This window comes from Gopherus evgoodei, chromosome 6 (genome assembly GCF_007399415.2).
Source record: "Gopherus evgoodei ecotype Sinaloan lineage chromosome 6, rGopEvg1_v1.p, whole genome shotgun sequence".
NCBI lineage: Eukaryota > Metazoa > Chordata > Testudines > Testudinidae > Gopherus > Gopherus evgoodei.
In genome coordinates, this window is record NC_044327.1 from 39,324,612 (window position 1) to 39,351,872 (window position 27,261).

General features: G+C 41.9%; 1 protein-coding gene across 1 annotated transcript; it reads right to left on the reverse strand.

Annotated features, from left to right (window-relative positions):
- Positions 1–4,326: 4,326 nt before the first annotated feature.
- On the reverse strand, positions 4,327–27,131 carry C6H9orf85 (chromosome 6 C9orf85 homolog). The gene is made up of 4 exons (XM_030567037.1): positions 26,993–27,131; positions 12,930–13,036; positions 6,114–6,227; positions 4,327–5,469 (listed from the first exon to the last, which is right to left on the reverse strand). Exons 1-4 carry the CDS (start codon positions 27,092–27,094, stop codon positions 5,277–5,279), a joined length of 516 nt encoding a protein of 171 aa, XP_030422897.1. The 5' UTR covers positions 27,095–27,131; the 3' UTR covers positions 4,327–5,276.
- Positions 27,132–27,261: the final 130 nt, after the last annotated feature.

The window sequence follows — 27,261 nt, forward strand, 5'->3', positions numbered from 1 at the left end:
GAAGAGGGCAAAAGTCTCTGACTGGGAGTCTCGCTCAGCAGGACCCGCTGGACAGAGCTCACTGTGTGAAACAGTGCCAAGAGGCTGTCTTGGAGCCATTGAGGCCACATGGCCTACCCTGGGGGGGTCTGCTACACAGAAGGAGTTCCTCCAAGGGACTACTTAAAATGTAGTGTGTGGCACAGATCCTATAGATCCATGACATGAGTATAAATTAATGTGAGGCACAGCTGCTATCACAAAATTATCTCCATGTAGGTACCCAGACAACTGCCATTGGGGGGAAGAATCTGGACTCTCCCTCCTTTTGTAACCCTAATATGGTCAGTTCAGAGGGTCTCGCACAAGACCTTGAAGTGTATTTCTCCCCCGTCTTTGCATTCTTTTTGCATCGTCTAAAGTAAACATTCATTGCGGCCCCATAGTGACGTGTTATACCTGGACATGACTTTTCCAGGTAACTAGTCACCTCCTTACCTTCAACTAAACAATTTCTTTACAAAGAATCAAACTCCTTAACATTTAGGAAAACTGAATGAATTTTTAGAGACTCTTGCTTCAATGTGCTCAATTCATACTGCAAGTCTAGACTTAGATGGCAATTAGTTCGGTTTACTTTGCAAGACTTTAAAATGACCATTTTGATGTAAATGTATCTGTCCCTGGTACACTTCACTCTAGGCAGTAGGGAAGAGACTAACTTTTCAGATCATGTCTACCATAAGGAATTTTTATACTGTGGATAGCAATTTTGGGAACTGAAGTATGATAGTGTTGGCTGTGACAGTTGTTTTCAACACCATATTGATAAACCTCCATTCTAGGCAAGTCTAATCAACAAGGCATGGAAAATGGTTGCCAAAGCGGTCTAAATAGTGATCCCCACCATTGTGTTAGCAATGGTGTAGAAAAGGCCTTAGTGTAACAATGTGTGTCAAACAGTATGGCCTAGGTGAGAGTCAAATGCAGCTTCCCAACCATAAATCAGTTAAATGATTGAAAGAAGTAGAACTAAAGAACAAGTTGTTGTGGTTTTTTTTTGTTTTTTGTATTCCTGTTTTGCCCTGTTAATCACCCATCTGCTCATAAGGGCTTGTCCCCAGCATTGACAGGCTGTCACCACAACAGCAGAAACCTTCCACTAATTCTCGGATCTTGTGGAGACTGCCAGTTCCATGACGTACTTTCCTACAACTTCATGGTCTGGCCCTTTAGCCTAAGGTGAGAGGAAATCCTGAATGAGTTTTTTCCAGCAATACTGTTGCTTACGGAAAGGATGTTTTGTCATACTTAAATCACTCTCCCAAGAGAATTTCATACCCAATGAACTTCCTTGTTTCCATTTCAAAAAGCCCTATTCTGAAATTAATTCCAAATTACCTATGAAAACCCCCTAGTTTTCATATCCTTGTTTTCTCTATACCTGCATTGCCGTCAGCGAGCAGGAAGGAAGGCAGTGTCACACCAAAGCAGATGGCAGTGCTATCAATGGAGGGACGTCCTCTGGCAACAGTGTGATTTGACCTATAACCCAGGGTTCAAATACCATCTACTCATTTCCCATTAGACTGTACATCAAAAGTTTCAAATCCGTTTTCCAATTCTGCCACTCAGCAGCCCAGTGCCCTGCAACATCACTAGCTGGGTGGTTCTTCAAACACACAGCCTTCAAATATCACTGTGTGCTGAATATTTTTCTTAACCTACAGTTTGTAGTTTATTTGTAAAACCATTACACGAAAGAGCTCTAACGAAACAAAAAATAAGTATTAGCGCCCTGGCTTGAAACACATTTTCAGACCTTTTGGTACACTGTTTCCTAAGGTTACTGATAGTAGGTACAGCTTCATTTTCTGTTACTCGTCCACTATGTATATGAAGTTCAGTGAAAGATTCTCACCCTCTGTCTGGTCCCATTATGCTGGGTAAATGGGTCAGAACAGCATCTAATCCCATATTCTGTGTGGCTAGTATCCAACTTTAAAACCAGAAGTGATAGCCTAGTCTCTCCTCCTGCACAGCACAGGCCATAGGAGTTTCCTGCTTCAAGTTCAATAGGTGTGATTCAGGTAGGCACATCTTCAACATCAAGTCTTGGTTTAAGACTTTTGAGTGATGGAGAATCCATCACAGTCCTTTGCAAGTTGCTGCAATGGTTAATTACCCTTTAGTGTTAAAATTCTGCACCTTATTTCCAGTCTAAAATGTCTGTCTAGCTTTAACTTCCAGCCATGGGACTATCTTCAAACTATCAGAAAATAACCATCAAATTTCTGTTCCCTAGGAAGGTACTTATAGAGTGATCCTGTCACTTCCATAACGTATTGCTAAACTAAATAGACTCAAGAAGCTCAGTCATGAGAGAACACATCTTCCAATCCTTTAGTCATTCTCCTGGCTTTTCTGTGAATCCTCTAACTTGTATGAGATTACAAGAACTATTTCCCACAAATCCATGATGATTGATGGTAATTATATTACCCTTTAAGGATGCCATATGAGCCCTTCCATTCTTTTGCCTAGGACTGTCAGACTTGTGTTATGAAGGAGCACCTATTTTACTTTCTCCAAACCACTTTGTCATTTTGCATTGTGATAGCTATCATCCCCTAATCCTTTCAACCTCTCCTTGCATGAAAGACTTTTCATGCCTCTCCCAACTTTTTCCCTTCCCCAGGGTGTCATGGCCACACTGACTAGCTCATCAGAAGTTACTATCCAATCAGCAAGTCTCACTTCCCTACAGAGGATGAGAACACAGTCTCCGAAGCACTCTTGGCTTTTAAAAGCATTTCCCTCTTTATAATACTACCTCCTCTTGCTTTTTTTAAATGCAAATTTAAACTTCTGTTTAAACAGAATCTTAAACTTAGGGAAGAGAACATTCTACAAGGCTGGGAAATATGTCCATGTAGTATAGTGTGGCTGGCCACACACAAGTTGTTTCTGAATACTGCTGCTTCTTATGCAAAAGAACTCTCATTTTTGGCCCAATATCCACCACCTTTGTATGCCCAACACTCCCTGGCAGCCTGCATGCAATTTCTTTCATGATTTAGATTCCCTGGCAATTGCTCAAATTGCTTGGATAAAAAAAGATCCATGGTGTAGCAGTTCCCACCTACTGGGAGCCAGTCCTTACGGCCTTACATGGGCTAAAAAACACAAACACAATTTGCGTTCCACTTCCCCACTTTCCAAGTGGGATGTGAAGTTCAACCTGTCACTACTACTGTAATCGGACAAGGCATCCAAAATGGCACTTTGTTTAGCAGGTCAGTTGTGTACACTGAGCAAGGTCCCTTAGAACTGGGCAATTCTATTATGAACCATATGTGGTTAAGTTTAAAAAACCAAAATTTTTACAAGAGACTAATACTTTTGGTCCCCTCTGGCCTTGGAATCTATTGCAAGTGTTTCATATGCCATGGCTAATTCCAGCAGTATTTCAGGTTGCAAAACACACAACCAAGAGGTGCTACTGAATTTAAGTAATAAAAGGGTTATTCTATTCCAGTAAACTTCCCCATGAAGATGTTCTAATCCATATTTTATAGACAGATCTCCATAATGCAGAAAACTGATTTGCTTTAATTTCAGAAAGGCTGTTCCCACAAAAATGCACATATGAACTAGATTAGAGATCAAACTTGGCAATATTACAGCTGAAAAATAAATGCAGTTATATGTGACTGTCACTAGAGGACACTATTTATTTCTCATAAGGCAAACTAAATTAGAAATACAGCTCACAAAGGAAAGATCAGTTGTGTGAAACAAACTATACACTAACCAAAAACAGTAGGCGTGTGGGGGAATCTTAACATTTTAAATGTTAATGACATGACTTGAATTGAAGTACTGTTGCTTAGGGTACCATATGTCATGGACTCATAGATCGTACCCACTCTTGGCCTCGTGCGGGGGAAATCCTTTCAGTGAGACAGCTCTTTTCCCAGGGGTCTACTCTCTTGGGGTCAGGCCCCTCCACCTCCCGGAGCGGCACCTCTTTGAGCCTTAGCACGTCTGTCTCTCGCCATGGGCCCCTTCAGGGAGTCCACTCGCTCTGGGCCCCCGGGGCCTCCACCTCCCCAAAGGGGTTGATGCAACCTTGTTCTCTAGACCAGAGTGACACACTCAGCCAGCATAAAACAGGAGGGTTTGTTGAGCATTTAACACAGCACAGGAAACTCTGATTCTCAGGCCTGGCCTCCCTCAGCCCAGCACATTCCCCATCTTCCCTGCATCCAGGTTGGCCCTGCCTGCCTCCTCTCTCCAGCCCCGAATGCCTTTGCTTCCCAGCTGGGCATCTGATATCATCAGCCCCAGGCCCTGCCTCTGTCCACTGTCTTTCCAGGTAAACAGGGTCGTCTGGGCCTCCTCTCCTCTCCCTCCTCCTCTGGCTGAAACGGGCTGGTTAGGTCATGGGGTCCTCTCTTTGCAGCCCATTGTCCTCCCACTGGCCAGAACCAGCTGCAACTACTGAGCTGGGTCTCTGGGCCATCAAGTCACCAGCTGCTGGGGTGTCCCTCCTCCAGGCCATCAGCTGGGGTCTCAAGTTCCCTCTCTGGTCCTCTGTAACAACAAAAACTCCCCCACCCCTAACCCTGTTAAACCAGTAACACCCAGGGACACTAAGACCCACTCCCTCTGCGTGCAGACCATTGGAAAACCACAAAAAAATACAAAAAAATCCCCTACTTCATCACATGATAACAGCATTCAGATCCTCTATTTACACACGAAATGAGCAGCAAGCGTGGGGGTAGTGGCAGTACTCTGTAGAACCCTGTTCTGGAGCATATTAGCAGGACTAAGAGAGTAGCTTAGTCTCCAGAATCATTCATTAGCATTATTTTTGACAGTTCAACTTTCCTTCCTGTGATACGGCCATTTGTCCATAATATTTTGGCCTGAGATCTGTAACTCACTTTGCACAAACAGAATAGTTACCACATGACAGTGAGTTTGACACTTCCAATCAGGATGATTTTTAAAACCAGTGACCTGGGAGTGGAAAGGCTCCATGACTCCCTGTATACCAGAAATTGACAATTTTTTTTTATTGTGGAATCCCACTCTTGCATAAAGATTTTTTGAGAGAAAATTCTAATATAAATGTTCCATTTATTTTTAGTGTGTTAAGTACTCAAATGTCAGACTTAACTGTCATAATGGAAATACTAGGTAGGTATCACTTTGACTTTTTTCTTCAGTTGTACAGTCTCCAGATTAGAACTTTTAGCCTTTCATATAAAGATTCTACAGGAACAGTTTCAGACTTCTGTCCTTTCAAACTTCATATTTTTAAAATGTTCCTCAAGCATGTCAGGATTCTTCTCGTCCATGCCATCTAAGTCAATGTCAAAATCCAGTTCATCACTTTCCTCTGACTCTTCTCTTCTACTGATCTTTCTTTGGCAATTTCCAGTAGTCTCATTCTCCATCTTCTCTGGTCCTTTACTGATCCTAAACGGAAACATACAAGTATTATTTGTCAGGCTTTCAGGATCTAATTATTAAACGGGGAGTGGAGCAGGGGGAACTTCTAGCTTTTTTAAAAAAAAAACCAAACAACTCTACTTCTGCTGAATGGAAAAACTAATGAATAGTAGAGAGAGAGAGGTCCCTGAAAGAATCCATTAATAGTTCAACATACCAAACTTGCTGGCCATAAGCCACATACCAGCAAATTAATACATGATGCTCAGTAAAGAGAAGCTGCTGGCACAAGAGCAATAAAAAAACTAAATAGCATAGTTGCTATGCTCTATAGCAACCCTTGTTTGGTTTTTTGTTTTTGCTGACTATAATTCTGAATAATCAGATGACAAATTCAAACAATAAATTAGCTGCTTAATCCATTTTAGAGGGCTTAGTTGCAAACGGTAAATTGCACCTAAAACAGTCTTATTGGATCTGATCTCATTCCCACTAACGACAATGGGAGTTTCACCCCTGATTTCTGTAGGACTGAGGTTGCCGTCTTCTGCTGAATCCTATCACGATTACTTGAAGTGCATACTAACATTAGAAATTTCAAACATGTTTTGTTAAGAAAATGCATGAGCTACAACTAGGGCAGGTAATCAAACTTTCAGAGAAGTACTTACAGAACTACAATTTCTTCTTTCTTTCCACATTTAGCACAGACTTCTAATTCACAAGCACAAGATCTACAAATAATATGGTAAGAATCTTTTACAGTCTTTTGGAGGCACTTCACACTATTAAGAAGGAAAACAATATTAGAGTGATTGTGGCTAGTTAGCATATTGGAATGTTCAACTGATTCTTGAAACAATTAGACTGGTTGTTGGAAAGTTTTATAGACCCCCCAAAAGTGGGAGAAGACTACTTTCTGTAATAATAAAGTCCTCTATGTATATGCCAATCTCCTATGAAATATTAATTAATGTTAACTAATTGACTGTTTTATCATTTCTTTTCTCATTTAACTTAGGTCAGTTTTGGAAAATCAGACCAAAAGAGGGAAGAATTTGTTAATGATCAAAATGATAGAACACAGATCTCTGTGTCCACTAATTTGAGTAGGCTGTTTGGTTCACTAACACTGCCTGTTTCTTTACAAGCTGTACAACTTTTCCTATTTCTTTTGCTCAGACAAGAATAGTCCAAGCAGAATATAGTACTGTCATATGCAATTTATAAATGCAAACTACAGATGCAGAGAAAATAGATTATACATCTTTGAATTTCTCAATGTACAAAAGATGATTTGAGTCTAAACCCACAAGAAGCAGTGTACTATTCCAAACGTTTTAGAGGCTTTGGTTGCTATTGTCAGAGGACATCTGGCCTGAAGGTTAAACTGCCTTCAAGTTTGAATGACTCAAACATTCATGATATATCAAAAGTCTTCTCTTTTGGATAAAAAACAAGATGATATTTCTGATGTAATATAGTCAGACCCAAAACACCACCCTGAAAGCCAGCCCTTCTCAGCCCTGAAGCACTTGAATCCTTCAAGTCCACAGTTTCTTTCAGTGGGTCTTGCAGAGGAAGCAAAAGAGGCTGGATACCAAGTCATCAAATACTCTTCCAGTTCTTGGAAGGACCAGGTGGGCTAGTAATTAACATCTTATTTGGGGCAAGAGGACTACTTTTTTAAACCACAACTTTCAGTCACCATCTGTTGCGCTAGTTTCAAAGATTGAGGAAAGCAAGACCAAACAGTTCAAACAAGCATTAAAAACAAGACTAAGCAAAACTAACCATTTTAACTTAAACACCAATAAGCTTTCTTTAAAAAGATTAGTGCCATTATCAACCTGAGGAAAGGCTGGTGAAAAGAGGACTGAGGGAATGGTCAGAAAGTGTACACTAGAGCACAGGTGTGGTGCCTAGGGCAAAGATCTTTAGCATCCACACTCTCATAGGAGCCCTGAGAATAAAATCTGGGCTTTCAGACCTGGGTCCATGGACTTGAGTCCCACTAACCCTGGGCTTACATTGCAGTGAGGACATACCCTTGTCATAAACAGATAAGTAAGACTTAATAGAACAGAAGTACTTCATATCTCTTTTTTGCCTGGAGAGGGTTAACAAGATCAGTGAGCCTGGCTGTCACCTGACCAGAGGACCAATCAGGGGACAGGATACTTTCAAATCTAGAGGGAGGGAAGTCTTTGTGCGTGCTGTTAGATTTTGGTGGTTGTTCACTCTGGGGGCTCAGAGGGACCAGACGTGCAACCAGGTTTCTCTCCAATCTCTTTGATACAGTCTCTTATATGTCCAGAATAGTAAGTACTAGGTAGATAAGGTGAGTTAGGCTTATGTCTGTTTTTTCTTTATTTGCAAATGTGTATTTGGCAGGAAGGAGTTCAAACTTGTATTTTGCTGAAAGGATTTTAATTTGTACTTGTATACTTAGGCTGGGAGGGTATTCCCAGTGTCTATAGCTGAAAGACCCTGTAACATATTCCATCTTAAATTTACAAAGATAATTTTACTGGGTTTTTTTTTTCTTTCTTTAATTAAAAGCTTTTCTTGTTTAAGAACCTGATTGGTTTTTTTTTATTCTGGTGTGAGATCCCAGGGGACAGGGTCTGGATTCACCAGGGAATTGGTGGGGAGAAAGGAGGGAAGGGGGGGAGAGAGGTTAATTTCTCTCTGTGTTAGGATTACTTTCTCTCTCAGGGAGAGTCTGGGAGGGGAAGAGAGAAGGAGGGGGGGGATGGTGAATTTTCCTCTGTTTTAAGATTCAAGGAGTTTGAATTACAGTGATCTTCCAGGGTAACCCAGGGAGGGGAAGCCTGGGAGAGGCAACGGGGGGAAAGGATTTACTTTCCTTGTGTTAAGATCCAGAGGGTCTAGGTCTTGGGGGTCCCTGGGCAAGGTTTTGGAGGAACCAGAGTGTACCAGGCACTAGAATTCCTGGTTGGTGGCAGCGCTACAAGTACTAAGCTGGTAATTCAGCTTAGAGGAATTCATGCTGGTACCCCATCTTTTGGATGCTAAGGTTCAGAGTGGGGAATTATATCATGACAACCCTACATTGCAGGGCACCAGATCTCATGGAGCTTGAATGTATAGTACCACAGGATAACTGCTCTAAAATCTTCTGTAGTAATGTCCTGGAAGACCATATGAAAAGCTCAGTCTGTAGCAGTAAGGTTTCTAAGGTGTACTCACCCAGACCCTGCAAAGTTTCCAGCCAAAGACATGCCATTCATGCAAAAAAGTTCAAGGAGAACAAAGTACTAACCTATGCACTTTTACAGTATTCCATACTATCTGGTTTATACCACAACTCCCTTCCTTGGGCTCCAATCTTTGTCTCACCTTACTCCAGACCACACTGTGCTTCAAAGATAGTGATTCATGGATGTCCAACTCCTCAGGACATTGAAGAGCACAGGAATCATGGTTCTCTGAGAATATAAGCCCTTCATGTGCTGTCATGGAGCACTTTAGTTTCAGTAACTAGCATGATCAAATGTAATAAGAATGGATCTGATCTGAAATCAAATTAAAACTTCAATTTTTTTCATGAAAATGTGTTTTGTTTTTTTTTAACCAACCTGGCTATTTTCTTTTAAATAGTAGTGATTTTATAGCACTGAATATTCCTTTACAAAATGAAAATAAATTTAAAATTCAACTTCTTTTGAAGCCAGGAAAGCCATAAGAAAGCTTTGGGAACTAATAATGTGATCCAAGTCTCAAGAGCAGCCACTTCTGGGATACTTTTAGGCCTTGGCTACACTGGCGCTTTACAGTGCTGCAATTTTCTCACTCGGGGTGTGAAAAAAACACCCCCCTGAGCGCAGCAAGTTACAGCGCTGCAAAGCGCCAGTGTAAACAGTGCCCCAGCGCTGGGAGCACGGCTCCCAGCGCTGCAAGCTAATCCCCATGGGAAGGTGGAGTACCTGCAGCGCTGGGAGAGCTCTCTCCCAGCGCTGGCGCCATGACCACACTTGCACTTCAAAGCGCTGCTGCGGGAGCGCTCCCACGGCAGCGCTTTGAAGTTTTGAGTATAGCCAAGCCCTCAGACTTGCAGAGGGAGCTGCTCTCACTGACTCAATTCAGTAACAAAGCAAGTTGAAGGCCAACTGAAATAGTCTTCACTGAATCCTAAATTGGCTCTTCAGAGCATGCCTACCCCTGATGAGGGCAGAAGTGGGATATGTCCACTACTTGCCTTCCATTCAGACTTATCACTAGCCAGACTTAAACAGACAGTGCAACAGGCCTTTTCTCTTTTCGCCATGAGGACTGCATATCCCATCCCTGTTAAAAGGAGCTCAACTTTTCTAGGAGTGGACCATATGGAACTAACCACAGAATTAAATCATAAAACATTTTCAGTTTTTTTTTTAAAATACTTTTGTCATTACATACACTCAACACTTTCAGCCCATTATGCTTCGTTGTCAGTGAGTGACTTCTGTCCACCTGTACTCCTTGAGTTAAGCCTGGCCCCATTGATAAGGGATTTTAGAAGAATTAGGGACAAAAGAATGGCAGGCTAGAGCCTTGTAGGAAGCTTTCAATATTGCCTCCCAGGCTGCTTGGCCAACAGCACCACAAACAGACCACACTATAAACTGCAAGCAAGCACACAACAGACACAAAACAAATATTTGTGGGAACATTTTCTTTGGTTTCCCTTTGCATGGTTTCCAAACTACAGTAGAACCTCAACTATGAACAGCTTGGGAATGGAGGTTGTTCATGACTCTGAACAAAACCTTATGTTTTTTCCCAAAAAATGTGTAACTGAACATCAGCTTTGAAACTACTATGCAGAAGAAAAATGCTGCTAACCATATTAATTTAAATTAAAAAAGAGTTTCCTTGCCAAATTTTTTTTAATGTCTCTTTTTTTTGTTGTTGTTGTTTTTTTTTTTAAGTGGTTTAACAGTACTGTACTGCATTGGGGGGGGAGGTGTGGTGTCTCTACTGCTGCCTGATCACAAAGTTCTGGTTCCAAGTGAGAGGTGTGGCTGACCAGTCAGTTTGTATCTCTGGTGTTTAATTCTGAGGTTCTACTGTACCTCAGCTGACACCCTGCATTTTTATTTGAAATGCTGCTTTAAAATTAAGCCATCCTAAATCTCACATGGCTTTGAAACTATGGCTCAAATCAGAACCAATCAACTTAGCAAAGCTGAAGAACCTGGTCTGAGTTTCACGTCTGGAATGGAACCATGTAAGCTTCATGGGATGTTGCTTACATTTTATAAATGTCTTCTGCATCTCCTTTCTGGCAAGCATCAGTGAGTTATGACTGATGGAATGTCACGTAACACTAGATCACTTAATAATTTCCAGCAGCTAAGATAGCATGAACAAGATGGAAATGCTGTACAAATATCTTTCAGTACAGTCAAGCTGCTGTTTAAGATAAAAAGTGGTTTCAGAATACTAAACTCTTGAGAAATTTAGAGATTAATTAATCCCTTAATAGCCCTTTAAAGCCCAGACCTCTCCCTCTTATGGCCTGAATGGTGATCTTTTCTTTGCGTCACAGAACAGAGCTGGTGCTAGCTGACTGGGGGCCCTAAGCAAGAATACTTGAGTCTTTTGAGAGATTTTTAAGAATTTTCTAAAAGTAAAGTTAAACTTTGAAGGCAAACTGACATTCTGTTTTTGTTTGCTTTCCCAAATTGATCAAACATACCACACACCTTTAGTAACCCATTAAATAGCCCTTGTTACTCAAGTTACTATGAAGTAATTGATATTTTTCACTCTGGTTTTAGTATTTTGAGCTCTAGGAGGACACTATTCATAATTCTGAAATCTACAAGTAACATCCACAGAAAATTAAATGGTACAAGTTGCCAATCTCCAATGAAGACAATAACTTCAGCAGAAATATAGGAACTGCAAAATGGGCAAGTGTTTTGTGTGTACTTTTTTGCAGAGTAGCGTTTTTCAACAGCTTAAGTTTAGAACCACGTACGCCCAGTGTATAATTAATTGTATGAAGTAGTTGCAACTGAAAATGCTAATCTCCAGATTATGGGACCCATTCCAATCCCCTAATAATTTTAGTTGCCCTTCTCTGAACCTTTTCTAGTGTTAGTATATCTTTTTTGAGATGAGGAGACCACATCTGTACACAGTATTCAAGAAGTGGGCATACCATCGATTTATATAAGGGCAATAATATATTCTGTCTTATTCTCTATCCCCTTTTTAATGTTCATAACATCCTGTTTGGGTGGTGTGTTTTTGTTTGTTTTGTTTTTTTTACCGCCTCTGCACGCTGCGTGGACACCTTCAGAGAACTATCCAAGATCACTCCAAGATCTTTTTCCTGATTTGTTGTAGCTAAAATTAGCCCCCATCATATTGTATGTATAGTTGGGGTAATTTTTTCCAATGTGCATTACTTTATTTTGCAACTCCACCAAAAATATTCTTAACATTCCTTTATTTTTTTTTAATCTGATGTGCAGGTCACATTAAACAGTAAGCATTCTATTAGCTAAAATTACATATTTTAGCCTGATCCTGCAATTAAATCTGCAGAGGCTGAGCTGTGCATCCTCAGAGCTCCAGTGATGTCCATTTATAAGGAGCAGTTTGTAATAGTGGCAGTCTTTATTTGTGTATGTTTAGAATAAGGAAAATCTGGTAACTGCCAGAGCCATCTATTCTATCTCAGCTACTGAAGAGAATTTTTTTAAAATAAAGTTGATTTGATTTTAATGGTCTTCCATCTCTATGAATGACAAGAAAAATCTACTGATGAAAACTATCACCTGAATGGAGGCCATTCATATTTTACACAATATATTCCTATGAAACAAAACACTTTATTTTAAAGCCCAATTACAGATAAAGAAGTTCTGCCTGAATAAAAGTGTAATTAAGTCCTAAAAGGGTTTCTTTAGGCGCTTGATAGCTCTGTTAGATGCCTATTCAGTTATTCATTTGGTAGTACTGAATGAGGTTTGACAGGCTCCAAGATTGAAAAAATACATTCATCTAGTTAAAAATTCCACCCCTTCCCCTCTCCCCCCCCAACCCCCCAGTTAATCTTGTGTACTGTAAAAATAGAGAAGTTTCAGTGTCCCTGACCAACTTTGCAATCTTGGGACAATCATTTGTTTCTGTGCCTCAGGTTTGTCTATTCAGAGGATTATGATAATTAGGTCCCTCACAAGCACTGTGATGCATAAAGATGTTTAGGAATTTTAATGAAAGGTTCCATATATGCAGTGTAAAAACAAAAAACACCCGTCGGTTTGCATTTTTAAGAAACACAACACTTTTTAATAAAGTAAATATAACATTGTAAGATTTGTTGGAACTTCAGCCTACTGAATTTAGAGCTCAGTACAATAGGGATTACATCTCTTCTACACATCAAAATGAAATTTCTAAAAATGGTACACCCCAACAGAGGTTCACAAATTATACAGTGATTAGCTGTGAAGTAATTGTTGACTCACCATTTCTTCGGTTTTGATAGTGGTTTGTATTTGCTGAATTTTACACGCCACTCCAAGACCTCCTTACAGCGCTGACACACTCCATCATGAAGCTTTGCATTGATTTTCTAAAAAAAAAAATTGTGCTTGAAGTGTCATCTTTTATAAACCAACCAATTAGCAACTATTCATCAGTTTAGTTCCAAAAAAAAAAAAAAAAAAAGCACCTCTTATGAAGTAATTTCATCATCTTTTGATACCATGCAGCTAGAGTACTGGGGGAAAGAGGTATTCTAATGGCAGTGCAAGAACAATGAGTTCATATGTTTATCAACCTGTTCTTATGTTAGTGATAAAGATACTGAACACTTCCAAGCATTCCTAAAAATCAGTAAAAGTAAGCATTGCCAGACTACACTCAACGAGTAAAATGCATGTGTGTGTTTAGTACGGAAATGGATTTTGAGACACCAGCTTTGTTCACTGAAGACAGGTTACAAGTTTAATACCTATAATTTACAATATATTAGGCTTTAGCAATGATGATGTACATTAAGTGGGTAGCCTCAGACTTTTCTAAAAGCAGTGCCACATCTTATACCATCACGAGGACACTTAATGTCTTCCATACCATGAACTAAGTTCATTTTTCTTTTTAAAGAAAGGAAATATGATCAGTTGAACTAAAGTGTTTCCATGATGAGGGAAAGCTTAGTATAGGTACATTTTGCCCCACCCCCACCACCACAAAAAAAAAAGTCCTCCTATTCACTGAATTAGATGAGAATACAGTACACATGAAAAAATCACTAGTTGCACTAGAAAATAGTTATCCAGGGCATAGGGAACCTTGGCTTTCTTAAACAGTCCTCCTTTCTTAGGGCACAGCTACACTTGCAGATCTAGAGTACTTTGAGTTAAACCAGCCTTCACAGAGTGCAGTAGGGAAAGGGCTGTAGTCTGTCCTCACTGACAGCTCCACACTGATGGTGTGCCCACATTAGTAGTTCTTGCAATGGCCACAGAGAGCAGTGCAGTGTGGTAGCTAGCCCAGAGCAGCGGGGAACATGACAGGGCTCAGGACAGAAGGAGCTTGCTGGCAGCAGCTGCTGTCTCAACTTGCTTATCAACTTAAAAAGGCAGTGTCTCACACACACAGTGTGTGTCTCTGTCTGTCTCTGCCATGCTGTCTCCCCTCCCTCCACTGGTGCTGCCTTATAGAGTGTGAGGCTACATTAAGAACAATGTGTTAACCCTTAAGGGCTCATCTGAGTGCTAGTTCATCATTTTGCAGTAAGGCATTCCCTGGAAAACATCTCACCCTCTGACTCCACTACCTCAACCAAGCTACACAATCATCATTGCTCTGTACAGTATTAAATTGTTTTAAACTTATAGTGTGTGTACACATATATAGTCTTTTGTCTGGTGAAAAAAAATTCCCTGGAACCTAACCCCCGCTATTTACATTCATTCTTACTGGAAAATTGGATTCACTTAACATCATTTTGCTTAAAGTAGCATTTTTCAGGAATATAACTACAACGTTAAGCGAGGAGTTACTGTATTCCAATACTCATTTAATCTTCCATACCTACCTACTTAAGATAGATGTAATTGTTAAGAGTGCAAAGAAGTAGTTTCCTTAGTATAGGTTCTTAGATCTTTTAATAAGCCTCAGGCTGAGTGCACATCCATTTTATCTACTGAATCTTCAAACTTTCAGGAATACCAACTCTAATTTCTCTGATCGCCTTAGCCATTTTTATTCTACCTTAATACAAGTAGCTTATGTTCCTTCCCATCTGATTTAAGCCCAATCAATTTACTTAGCAGTTTAGAATATTCTTTTGCAAATAATATTTTACACTATAACCACTCCTACCTCTTTACTGACAATTTTTCCCACAGTCCTACAGACAAGTTGAGAAATAAGACTCAGCCATTTCCCTTCAGCCTTCCATTGCAACCGACAAAAACTGGAGAGTAGATTTTTGGGAAGAAGTATTCTATTAGTACTCGTATCTCCTCTGAGGGGTACAATCCTTGGCTCTCCCCCACATCACAGATGTGACCTAGAGACCCTACCCTTACCCTCATCTCCTCCGCTTTTGCCTAAGGCCTTATTTACTTTGGGAAATTTGTGCACATCGTGATTGTTTTGGACTGGGAAAGCTCCACCAGCAGAATTTTCCACACCCCTCATCAAAAGATCTTTTGATGAGGGGTGTGGAAAATTCTGCTTGGAATATGGGTTTCTGTTGTGCTGATTGTCTGTCTGTTTTATTGCAGGGTTTCTGGGGGGTTTTTTGGGTGGTGGGGAATCAATGTTACAAGTACCATACTTGTTTGGAAAGGCTGCTCGCTTTTTGGTTTTGTTTTCAAAGACTGATTTGAAGAGCCCTTAGATTTTAATCCTCAGTTCCAAAGAGATCCTCAGCATCACCAGAAAAAGAAGAATGATCTGGCACTGAGTTCCTCCTTGAGTGAACAGAAAACAAAGCCTGAGAGTGGGGAGCAGTAGAAAGAATCTTCCACTTGTATTCCCTCTGGAATGAAAAGTGGAACAGAAACTGGTTGCTTCACTGAGGGCTTGGGTAGACTTGCAAGTTACAGCACAATAAAGAAGCACCGTGCGCCCTAGCTCACTCCACCTCCACGCTGGCAAGGCATGTAGAGCACCCTGACTCTGTGGCTCCAGCACTGCTGGTACTCCACCTCCGTGAGAGGAATAACGTTTGCTGCACCTTGGCTACAACGCATGGGCATCAGTGTGAATGAGGTGTTGGGTTACTGCGCTCTGATCAGCCTCCGGAAACGTCCCATAATCCCTTTAAGTCAAGTGGCCACTCTTGTCATTGTTTTGAACTCCTGTAGGAATGCAGAAATGCCTTTTCAAAGCTCAGTTTCTGACAGCCGGCATGCAAGTCATTAGTGTGGAATGCTGTGAGAGAGGTGTGGGTGGGGCGGTGAGGTGTACGGGGGTCTGCTGCTGTCTGAATTTACAAAACAGCATGCTAACATGCCCTCCCCCGCCAACCCCACTCTCTCCCCCCACATACACACCAACACACTCCCTGTCACACTCCACTCCACCCCATTTGAAAAGCATGTTGCAGTCACTTGCAGGCTGGGATAGCTGCCCATAATGCACTGCTCCCAATGCTGCTGCAACTGCTGCAAAAGTGGACACACCAGTGCGCAAGCAGCTGTCAGTGTGGACAGACAGCAGCACTTTCCCTACTGTGCTCTCTGAAGCCGCATTTAACTCACAGCGCTCTACATCTGCAAGTGGAGCCATGCCCTGCTCAGGCAGCCCCAGACACAAACTTTCAACCCTAATATCTAACTATTCTCTCAAGTTCTTAAGTGCTGATTCCTTCCTAGAATTGCAACCTCTAAACCTCTTAAAAGTGGGACTTGCAGTAGTGGCGGAAATTCCTCTGCCTCTACTTTTCAATTTTTATTTTATTTTTTTAAGGAAAAACTTTTCTGTGCCAAGTCCAAAGCTCCTTGGCTTCCCAGACCATGCTCCCACCTGCAAACAAAACAAAAACCTCTCAGAACTGGATTTTAACATACTCCAAAGCAGGACTTAAAGGGACTGGAGCCTCTCCAACTCCACCATGGAAGCTCTAAGTTTCTTCTGTCTTCACAGACTGAAGGTTACTTGTGATCCTTGCAGGCTCAAGTGGTGAACTTCAGGCAGATTGAACATCTGTTAACTAAATGCACCTCACCAATGTATCAAAGGTATTATATAAGGTAGCCTTAGGGCTTGGCTACACTGGCACTTTACAGCGCTGCAACTTTCGCGCTCAGAGGTGTGAAAAAACACCCCCCCGAGCGCTGCAAGATACAGCGCTGTAAAGCCTCAGTGTAATCAGCGCTGCAATCTACACCCGTAAGGGATGTGGTTTATGTGCAGCGCTGGGAGCCGCGCTCCCAGCGCTGCGGCACTGATTACACTGAGGCTTTACAGCGCTGTATCTTACAGCGCTCAGGGGGGTGTTTTTTCACACCTCTGAACGCGAAAGTTGCAGCGCTGTAAAGTGCCAGTGTAGCCAAGCCCTAAGGCTACCTTACATAATACCTTTATACCTCTCCCAGCGCTGGCGCTCCGACCACACTCACACTTCAAAGCGCTGCCAAATTTCAAGTGTAGCCATACCCTTACAGATATTTGTCTCACATGAAGGACAGATCTTAAAACCAGCCTTTCCCCAGGATCTGCTATTACAGCTGAAAAAAAATCAGAGTTAGAAGGGATTGTTCAGAAACCCTTAAATACTGCAGGTTTTAATTATCATTTTGCAAATAACTACTGTGTAGCACAAAATGATTGGAGAATAGACACATCTAAGCAATTCATCTAGTTGTCATATTCGATTAACAAAAAGCTTTTCAGACCTGATCCTGTTCAACTTATGTCAATAGCAGTTTCACCATTCTCTTTAATGGGACTGCAACTAACCCTTATTTTCTTAACATGGAATGTATTTGTATTTAAGTATATAGTCTATACAATAACTTAATCTAGATTTCTGATGAAGCAGTTTATCTATCTTCATTCTACAACTACTTAACTTTCCACCTTAGTACAGTAAACATAAAAACTTGGTCTCAAAATAAAGTGGTTTTTTATTCTAAACTAATTATTATAGATGGTGCACGCAGCACCACCTCTAGTCAAGTTTGCCCAAAACTTCACATTATAAGATCTAGCTTTCAGTGTTTACAACTTTGCCAAACAAACTGACAAGTCTGTTTTCCATGCTGAGTGTCTGCCTAAGGCAGAATCTTTTTTGGAAAAGTTTCAACTAAGAGTTCAGCCATTTTTAAGTAATATTTATATTGAAAAACAATATTCAATCCATGTTTTTTATTTTCAACCATTCCATTGAGAAGCCTTCATTCTTTGGAGCGTGTAAACAAAATTTGGCAAGGGGTTGCCCTGCTGTCAGGTATGACTTTTGCTATCCTTATGAAAAGTTGTCCAAATTTTGCCAAGTGATAAACCTTTGAAAAATCCCTGTTCACAAATGCTCAGCAGACACTTATTAGAATTTGGCAGCTAAATTCTCTGAAGATTCTAGCTGCCATGAGAACACTCCATCTTTTCACAGGAGCTGTGTGCCAACTGCACAGTGCGTGCACCATCCCCACACAGTGACTGAGCATGCTCCATCTCAGGACCACAGGGAAAATCCTTCTCAGGCCCTGCAATTGCTGCTCCTGGCTGCTGGGGGCCAGCATGGCACCAGGAACTGGAACTGAAACGGAGAGCACTGATACTGTCCCTCCTGTGCTCTTAATGTTCCTGCTGGTGCCCAGGCAGTATGGAGAAGGAGGAAGATTTCAGCAGTATGGGGGGAAAATACATCATATGATCATGTAATTGAAGACTGTCATAGTACATATGCAGAAGGGAGATAAATTGAAATTGCATAGGCAGCCTTAATTTTGTTTTTTCCTGAGTGCTTGGCCTTGCAAATGTAATATTCTTAACACTTTTTATAATGCAATCAGATATTCGAGATATCACCACAGCATGAACATCCTAGCACCCTTCTGAATTTGTGAAGAAAACTTTACTTCAGCCACCATGCTTTTAAATATCAGAGGAGTAACCGTGCTAGTCTGGATCTGTAAAAGCAGCAAAGAGTCCTGTGGCACCTTATAGACTAACAGACGTACTGGAGCATGAGCTTTAGTGGCTGAATACCCACTTCGTCAGATGCATATTTTTAAAGACACCTTTTAGGTATGTGCCTTTTTTGTATACTAATTTACAGTGTGATAGTTTAAAAAAACAGAACTCTGGGATAAAGTACTAAAATATGGACCTTCCCTTTAAAACTGACCATTCTGAAAATGACCGGATTTGTTTTCAGCTAAGACTCCTTTTCCTATTGTCTCAACCATACTCATTTAGGATAAATTTAATTGCAAAACTTTAGTACTGTAGTCTGAGTTAAAATTTAAAGCCCTGCAAACCAGTGCATAATAGTTTCTCTTCACCCCGCCCCCCCAAACATACTGCTGAATCAGTATGCAGTAATTTGTATTCCTAAGACCATCTTTGTATCATTAGCCATTTTAATATGCTACGGGGGTACAAGAAGACACTGCTTAACAATAACTTCATTATTGTTAAGCAGCGTACTTTTAAAAAAGGAGTCAGCGTCCCTTACAGATACTTCACTAATTTCCAATAATACACTGACTGGTACTGAAGAAGGAAACATTTACTACTGGACTGATGACAAAGATAGGATCAGCAATGTGTAATGTACTTGGAATGCATGTGGCCATACCCAAGAGAATTGCAATGCATGTAATAATGCTGAAGAACACATACTTTTCCAAGTACTAGCTGGAAATAATTCATAGTTGATAGATAAATACCTGTTTGTGAAGCTATGAGAAATCCTGAGTTCATTTTAATGGAGACATGAAGCACTGAACACTATAATTATCAGACAAAGAATGATGCTCATTTCCTGTTGGCAGTAGGTTTCCTGTACTAGCCCTGTTCCTGCAGAAATCAGCTGGCATACAGCAATGAAAGCAATCAGCATATTGTATATTTTTCAATTCTGAGGTATGTTAGTTTTAAACAAGTCTCACAGGAACATCAATTAAAGATACATGCTCTTTCTTCTCCCTCATCCTCCCCAATCCCTCTACTTCCTTAGTCGGTGCCCAGCCCTGCCCATATTAGTCATAATTTAACTTTTCCTTTTTACACTGAAACTCCAAAGTTCACCTTAAGTTAAGATCAGGTGACTGGCTCACAAGACAAAGAAGCTATGACTCACATGTCCAGTCTTCTACAGTTCCAGCAACATATGCTTGAATAATATGAAACTACAGAGCTCTCATCTGAGGTCCTCTCCCACAAAGACATGCACTGTGACTTTTATTTAAAATGAACAGTACATGTGAGAATCTTTAATAAAGGGTAATATAAATGTAATGCAGTTGAATTTTGTTTTGCAGCAAATCACTTTACAATTTGAAGAACTAGTCCAATTTCTTAACAGCTAAAGTATAATTAACATTTGTCTAATTACCTTGTCGTCTTTGCCATAATTAGTATTTAGTTATCTGAAGATTCCTTTTTCTTTTGGACTTAAGATTGTCAGAAATCACACACATTGAATGCCATTTTGATACTCAATTCAAAGCTTAAAAATAAATTAGGAAGACTGACCTATCAATAACCACTAACAATGTTTAAATAAATATTTTTAGTCAACTTATGATAAATGCTATGGAAATAAATGCATGATGCCTAAACAAGAAAGTAATTTTATCATCTTGGGTCCCAAAATAAAAAATTAAGATTGTGGTATTGTGGTTATTTTTTTTTTTTAAAGAGAATAGAGCAGATGTAAAGAGTAGAAGTAGTTAGGAATAGGAGCAGGAAAATGTTTTAAACAGAAGAGCAGTGCAAGTGGAAACCCCTACCAGACCGATAGTGAAACAAACTAATAAAGAGAAGAGACCTGTATTATAAAACCAAAAGGAGCCCACAGATGTGTAGCTGGATTTGCAGTCAGTGGAAGGGAGAAACAATCCAGAGCTTTGAAAACCAAAAGGGCAATTTCAAATCAGAAACAGAAATGGAAGAGAATAGCAGTTTGCCTGCTCCTTTGCAACAGAGGCTGTTGCAGAATGCCTGTAAGCCTGTCTGTCCCCTGTCCTTTGATGCCTTGCTAGCATCTCCTACGCCATTCCAACCTGTGGTGTTTGTGCAGCAGACAAAGTGAAATGTAATAATCAGTCAGAGGGCTTGGTTGGGTGGAACCACAAGAGAACTAAACATGTGGGAGTAGCTGCCAGCTATTGTATGTGTTATTTATAGGGCTTCTGGCTTTCCAGGTTTGTTAGTTTCACTTTGGGGGCGGGTTTTTTTTTTCCTAGCAATTTTGAAGTTTTCTGTAGATGTCCAAGAATCAGAGGGTTTTGAAGCTCTTTTGTATACTGTATTGAGTAATGTCTTTAATGTCCTCTTGCATGCTTGAAACAGTAGTAATGTTAAAACAGCACTATGTTGAAGTGCATTTGGGAATCTACTGTGCACAAGCAGGGTCTACAGAGACCAACTAATATGCAACACATTTAGTGTGCTTTAGAAATCGCATCTCTAGTCCATGTTATGACTCTACACATTACTTGTATCTAGGGCCTGTCTACACAAACATTTCTGGTGTTTATTGGATAAACACCAATATTTTGTTTGGAGGATTTTTATCAGCTACAACCAAAAATCAGAAGCCCCAGTTATAGTCAATGTATAAGAATTTAACCAGACAAAAATTACCACGTTGTCAAGTGTGGAGTTTTATTTATTTTTACATCTAGACTGTAACATGGGAATATTTTTAGTTTTTTCTATTACGAGGACTTTTTTGGCTAAAAACATAATCCAGGTGAAGACCAAGTGATGCTGCTAAAAACAAAAAATTCTGGAGCTGCGAACTTGTCGTCCACTGAGGGCATCTGACTCATGCTGGACTTCATCAACGCAGAGAAGCAGTGAGTGAGCGTGGAATAACTTCTTCCATTTTCAATTGTTTAACTTAGTTATTCTATTAAAACGGGGTTGAATGCAATTCAGATTTGAGCATTATGCTTATTGATCAACAAAGGCAGGAATGAACATCATTTAGTACTTTACACACTCTCCTGGCTGCCTATAAGATTATTAATGGACTAAAACTTCCAGTGGCTTCATACACATTCATGAACCAGAAAGACAGGTTGCAGTGGCCCTGTAAGTATAGAAACTGACACAGACCAGTTAGCTCAGAGCAGGAAACAACATTTGCAATGTAGTAGTCACCAGCTAAAGAACGCTCTGGCAGAGGTGATTACACTGATCCCACCCATAACTGTGTTCAAACCCAAACAAAACAAGCTTTTGATAAGGCCTTCCCCTGCTAGTAGTATTACCTTCCACAGTGACTCAATGTCGAAATTATGAAGGAGGGGGAGGGGGAGAAGAAACATCAAGAGGAGGAGGAAGAGTGGATTAACACAAGCACATCTCTTTGGAAAAAGTGTGAAGACACTGATATTATAGCCCTCCCTATTTTATTATCGCAAGTAGATATTCTGGGGATATCCTTTTAAACTTTAAGGAAGTTGCTCTTCATTCTAAAGAATAGAATTGAAAGTTGTTGGGGGCAGGCATTCTTGAAGTGCACTACAAAATGCTGATCTGAGATTGGGTGCAGTGGCAAGGAACAAATTGTCAGTGTGCATTAATCTCAGGTAGGTGTTTGACATGTTAGATATGCATTATAAGAGATAATGTACTCGTTGCTATGCAAAATTCAGTTTAACCTTTTGTTTTTACATCTGGCAATGGTTCCAATGATACATAACAGAAATTGATATCACAACAGAGACCACAACCTATTTCCAAGCCTATCTCTCCTATGCCACTGTAACCAATGACTTCAAACTAACATCATGTACTGTACTAAAACTCACAAAAGGCACACCAACAGCCCTACCCTTCATAAAAATACATGTGACAGCTAGAGAGAACCAAGGGGGTGTATAAAGATACACAACTAAAATGTCACTACACAATCTGCAGACTCAGCATAAAGAGTCAGTCTACAACCAAAAAAAAAATTGTACAGTAGTGACAAACTCTCAATATGTAAACAAAGAATGTGACTGTATACAGTGCACAAACCACTCCAGTTAAAATAACTTACTTGTCAGTGTTACAGGTGGCAGTTGTCCAAGCGCAAACAGGTCCCATGTCAATGTAAGGTACTAATAACAGACAAAGGGCACCAAATCAGATCATGTCTAGTAAGAGCAAACGTTTCAACAGTCCCTGTATCATCTGTGTCCCAGAGGCTAGCGAAGATCAGAAGGCGAAAGAAAGCCACACTCACAATGAAATGTTCTCTGGGCTCATGCAGTGCTCCCATACTGAAAGAACCCAGCAGAATGCATGGAGGCAGACAATGTCAGAGTGCAGGAAAGCACTAAATGAACGCAAGGACATGTGGCGGAATCAAGATGATAGGTGGCGGCAGTGTGATGATAAGAGGCAGGATGCAATGCTGAGGATACTAGAAGATCAAACTGATTCTCCAGAGTATTGTTGAGATGCAGGAAAGGCAGCAGGAGCACAGACCACCGCTGCAGATCCTGTGTAACCAACCACCCTCCTCCCCAAGTTCCATAGCCTCCTCGACCAGATGCCCAAGAATGTGGTGGTGGGGGGGGGGGGGGCTTCTGAGCACCCAACCACTCCACCCCAAAGGACTGCCCAAGCAACAAAAGGCTGGCATTCAATAAGTTTTGAAGTGCAGTGTGGCCCTGTCCACCCCTCCTGGGCTACCTTGGCAGTTATCCCCTCATTTGTATGATAAAATAATAAAGAATGCTTGAATTTGAAACAACGATGACTTTATTGCCTCTGCAAGCGGTGATCGAAGTGGGGAGGGGAGGGCAGTTGGCTTACAAGGAAGTAGAGAGAACCAAGGGGGTGGATTTTCATCAAGGATAAACAGAACTTTCACACCGTAGCCTAGCCAGTCATTAAACTGGTTTTCAAAGCTTCTCTGAGGTGCAGCATGCCCTGCTGTGCTCTTCTAACTGCCTTGGTGTCTAGCTGCACATAATCAGCAGGCAGGCAATTTGCCTCAACCTCCCACTCTGCCATAAACATTGCCCCCTTACTCTCACAGATATTGTGGAGCACACAGCAAACCGTAATAACAATGGGAAAATTGGTTTCACTGAAATCTAACCGAGTCAGTAAACTGAGCCAGCACGCTTTTAAACATCTGAAGACACATTCTACCGCCATTCTGCACTTGCTCAGCCTATTAGATGCCTTGTGTACAGCTTCACGGGCCATGGCATTAAGGGGTACGGTGGGTCCCGAAGGATAACTATAGGCATTTCAACAACCCCAACGGTTATTTTCTGGTCTGGAAAGTAAGTCCCTTGCTGCAGCTGTTCACACAGACCAGAGTTCCTAAAGATGCGAGCGTCATGTACTTTTCCCGGCCATCCCACGTTGATGCTGGTGAAACATCCCTTGTGATCCACCAGTGCTCGCAGCACCATTGGAAAGTACCCCTTGCGGTTTATGTACTGGCTGCCTTGGTGCTCTGGTCCCAAGATAGGGATATGCGTTCCATCTATCGCCCCACCACAGTTAGGGAATCCAATTGCAGCATTTCCCAGAGTCACTACCCTTGATCTCAGTATATCTTTTATTGCGTGGGCTACTTGGATCACAGCAGCCCCCACAGTAGATTTCCCTGCTCCAAATTGATTCTCGACTGACCAGTAGCTGTCTGGCACTGCAAGCTTCCAGAGGGCTATCACCACTTGCTTGTGAACTGTGAGAGCTGCTCTCATCTTGGTATTCTTGTGCTTCAGGGCAGGGGAAAGCAAGTCACAAAGTTCCATGAAAGTGCCTTTACGTATGCGAAAGTTTCGCAGCCACTGGGAATCATCCCAGACCCGCAACACTATGCGGTCCCACCAGTCTGTGCTTGTTTCCCAGGCCCAGATTCAGCATTGCATGGCATGAACCTGCCCCATTACCACGATGATATCCAAACTGCCAGGGCCCAAGCTTTGAGAGAAGTCGGTGTCCATGTCCTCATCACTCTCGTCACCATGCTGCCGTTGCCTCGCCTGCTTTTGCAGGTTCTGGTGCTGCATACGTTGCAGGATAATGCGTGTGGTGTTCACAGTGCTCGTAACTGCCGTGGCAATCTCAGCAGACTCCATGCTTGCCATGGTATGGCGTCTGCGCAGAAAAAGGTGCAAAAAGATTCTCAGCTGTTCCTCTCACTGTGTCAGGGGGGGAGAGGCTGACGACATGTACCCAGAACCACCCACAACAACGTTTTTGCTCCATCAGGCGCTAGGAGCTCAACCCAGAATTCACATGGGCAGCAGAGACTGCAGGAACTGTGGGATAGCTACCACAGTGCAACACTCTGAAAGTCGATGCTAGCCTCAGTACTGTGGACGCACTCCACCGACTTAACGTGGACACATACAATCGACTGGGGGGACACATACAATCGACTGTATCAAATGATCTAATTTTGTACTGTCGACATACCCTTAGAGATATTGACAAGAAATATAAATCCTTTGTTCTTAAAGCCACCAGAAATTAGTAACATGAGGATTTTTATTTTTTTTTTACAACTCTATATTAATTAACTTCCGTTTAGAGCAGTGGTTCTTGAACTTATTAGATCAGCTGCCCTCCCGTTTGTGGCTGCAGTCATTTACACCCCTCTCCTCACAAAAGTACCACCACAGAGCTTTGGAGGCAGAGTGGAGAGCAGCAGTTGCTGGCTGGGCACCCAGCTCTGAAGGCAGCAGGATGCTAGCAGTAGCACAGAAGTAAGGGTGGCAATTTGAAGAGTGATTTTTGTCTATACCATTTTTCACAGCAAACTTAATGCCCCATTGCCATCCTTACTTCTGCACTGCTGCTGCCACCCTGGGGCTAACAGCTGGAGACCCACTCCCTCCAGGGGAGGGATTGACTGTGAGCGGAAGGAAAGCCTGATCCCAGGCTGCCTTCCAGTGAGAGACTGGGAGAGGGAGAAGAGCCAGGGGTTGCAGGGCACCAGCTGTCCCCTTTATCCCTGCCACCAAGGTGTGCACAGCCTTTCTGCACAAGCCCCAACCATCTGGGGCTGACAGCCAGATCTCTTAAAAAAAAAAAAAAAAAAAAGTAGCAGAGTTTATGCCTCTCTAGAGAGGTCCACCCCATAGTCTGAGAACTGCTGGTTTAGAGAAAAAATTAGAGTAGCCAGTTTTGGTTTTGAACCAGCATATTTTGGTTGTGATGCACTAGCAGAAACAAGTTAATGACAGAGTCAAGACTAGAATTCAGATTGTTGATTCTCAGTCTATGCCTTATCCAGAAGATCATCATCATAATAAACAGTCCCAGTTAATGTCCTCAGTGCTGTACAATTTACAAATTTCTATAAACAATTGAAATATTACGTGTACATAACCAATAACTACAAAAAAATAAAGGCGAACAATTTTTATACAAATTTTAGGGAAGTTAGTTATGAGTATTTAAACCTGTACTGCAGGGTGGTGAACTATGTGAACTGTCAGGATATAATGATCAGGGTCCATCTGAATTTTTGTTTCAGTTTTGTATCTCAGAGGTGTACACACACCGAGTTTTTGTTTTGAATTAATCCTAAAACTGAAAATAAATCCCAAAAAGAAGTTTGTCAGTTTAGCATTAAGAAAACCTGTGAATCTTGCATGGTTTTATTAGACTTAAGTCACCAGAGCCACTCACAAAGTTGAAAAGCCATTCAAAGACTTTGGTTTGCATCTGTAACAAACCAGTAAATGATTCAATGGCAAAGTTTCCCATCTGTAAAATGGTGTTAATAACTTAAGGCATATGTTATTAAACTCCTGAGACCTTAGGCTGTAACAGTATTATTACACAAATCCTACATTTTTGGCCTAAGCTAGGCTGACAAACGGTCCCTTTACATTCCAGTTTAGGCAACAGACTGGGAGCTGAAGCTACCCCTCCCCTTCTCCCATTAGCGGGCTGGAGAGAGCGTTCATCCCCAGACGTGGCTTCCATGCCTGGTTTTTAATGATGCCAGGTGAAGTTATTAGTCATTTCGGCTTGTCGGGCAGCTGCCCGTACCCCTAAACCTCCCTTGTACAAACAATGCGCCACCTCCCCGGCCCCCAGTTATCCGGCTCGGGGCTCCCAGCCGGCCAGCACAAACTAGCGCTTCCCCGCTCACACCGATCGCGCCCTGCTCAGGTGAGAGGTTTAACGGCTGTTTATCGCACGTTAACGACGACTGCTCAGCACCGTCCAGTGGACAGGGCACGTGACGGACTTGCCGCAGCAACTCACGTGCACCCCTGCTCAAGTTCCCCACTTCCGCCCCGCTCGACAGCCCCCGCAGGGGCTGGCTCTGCAGACCGCCCGGGCACACTGAGGCCCTAGGTCCGGCTACTCGCAGCACTTCAGAGCTCTGTCAGGGAAACGCCTCGGCCCGGCCGCTCCGTACCTTGCGCTGGGCGCTTGTGTCATACTTGTCATTTTTGAAAACTCGCGAGTTCTGATGTCTCTGGGGCCGTGAGCGGGCCACGTTCCCCCTCTGGGAACTCATCCTCCCGCACCTAGGTCCGCCGCTGCCGCACGTGGCTCCTTGCCCCGCCCCCTGACCCGGAACCTCTCGCCCAACCCCACTGCCGGCCTCGAAATCCGATTGGCTGCAGCACCAAAGGGACTCGAGCTCTCTTATTGGCCGGGGATCAATGTCAATCGGCTGCTTTG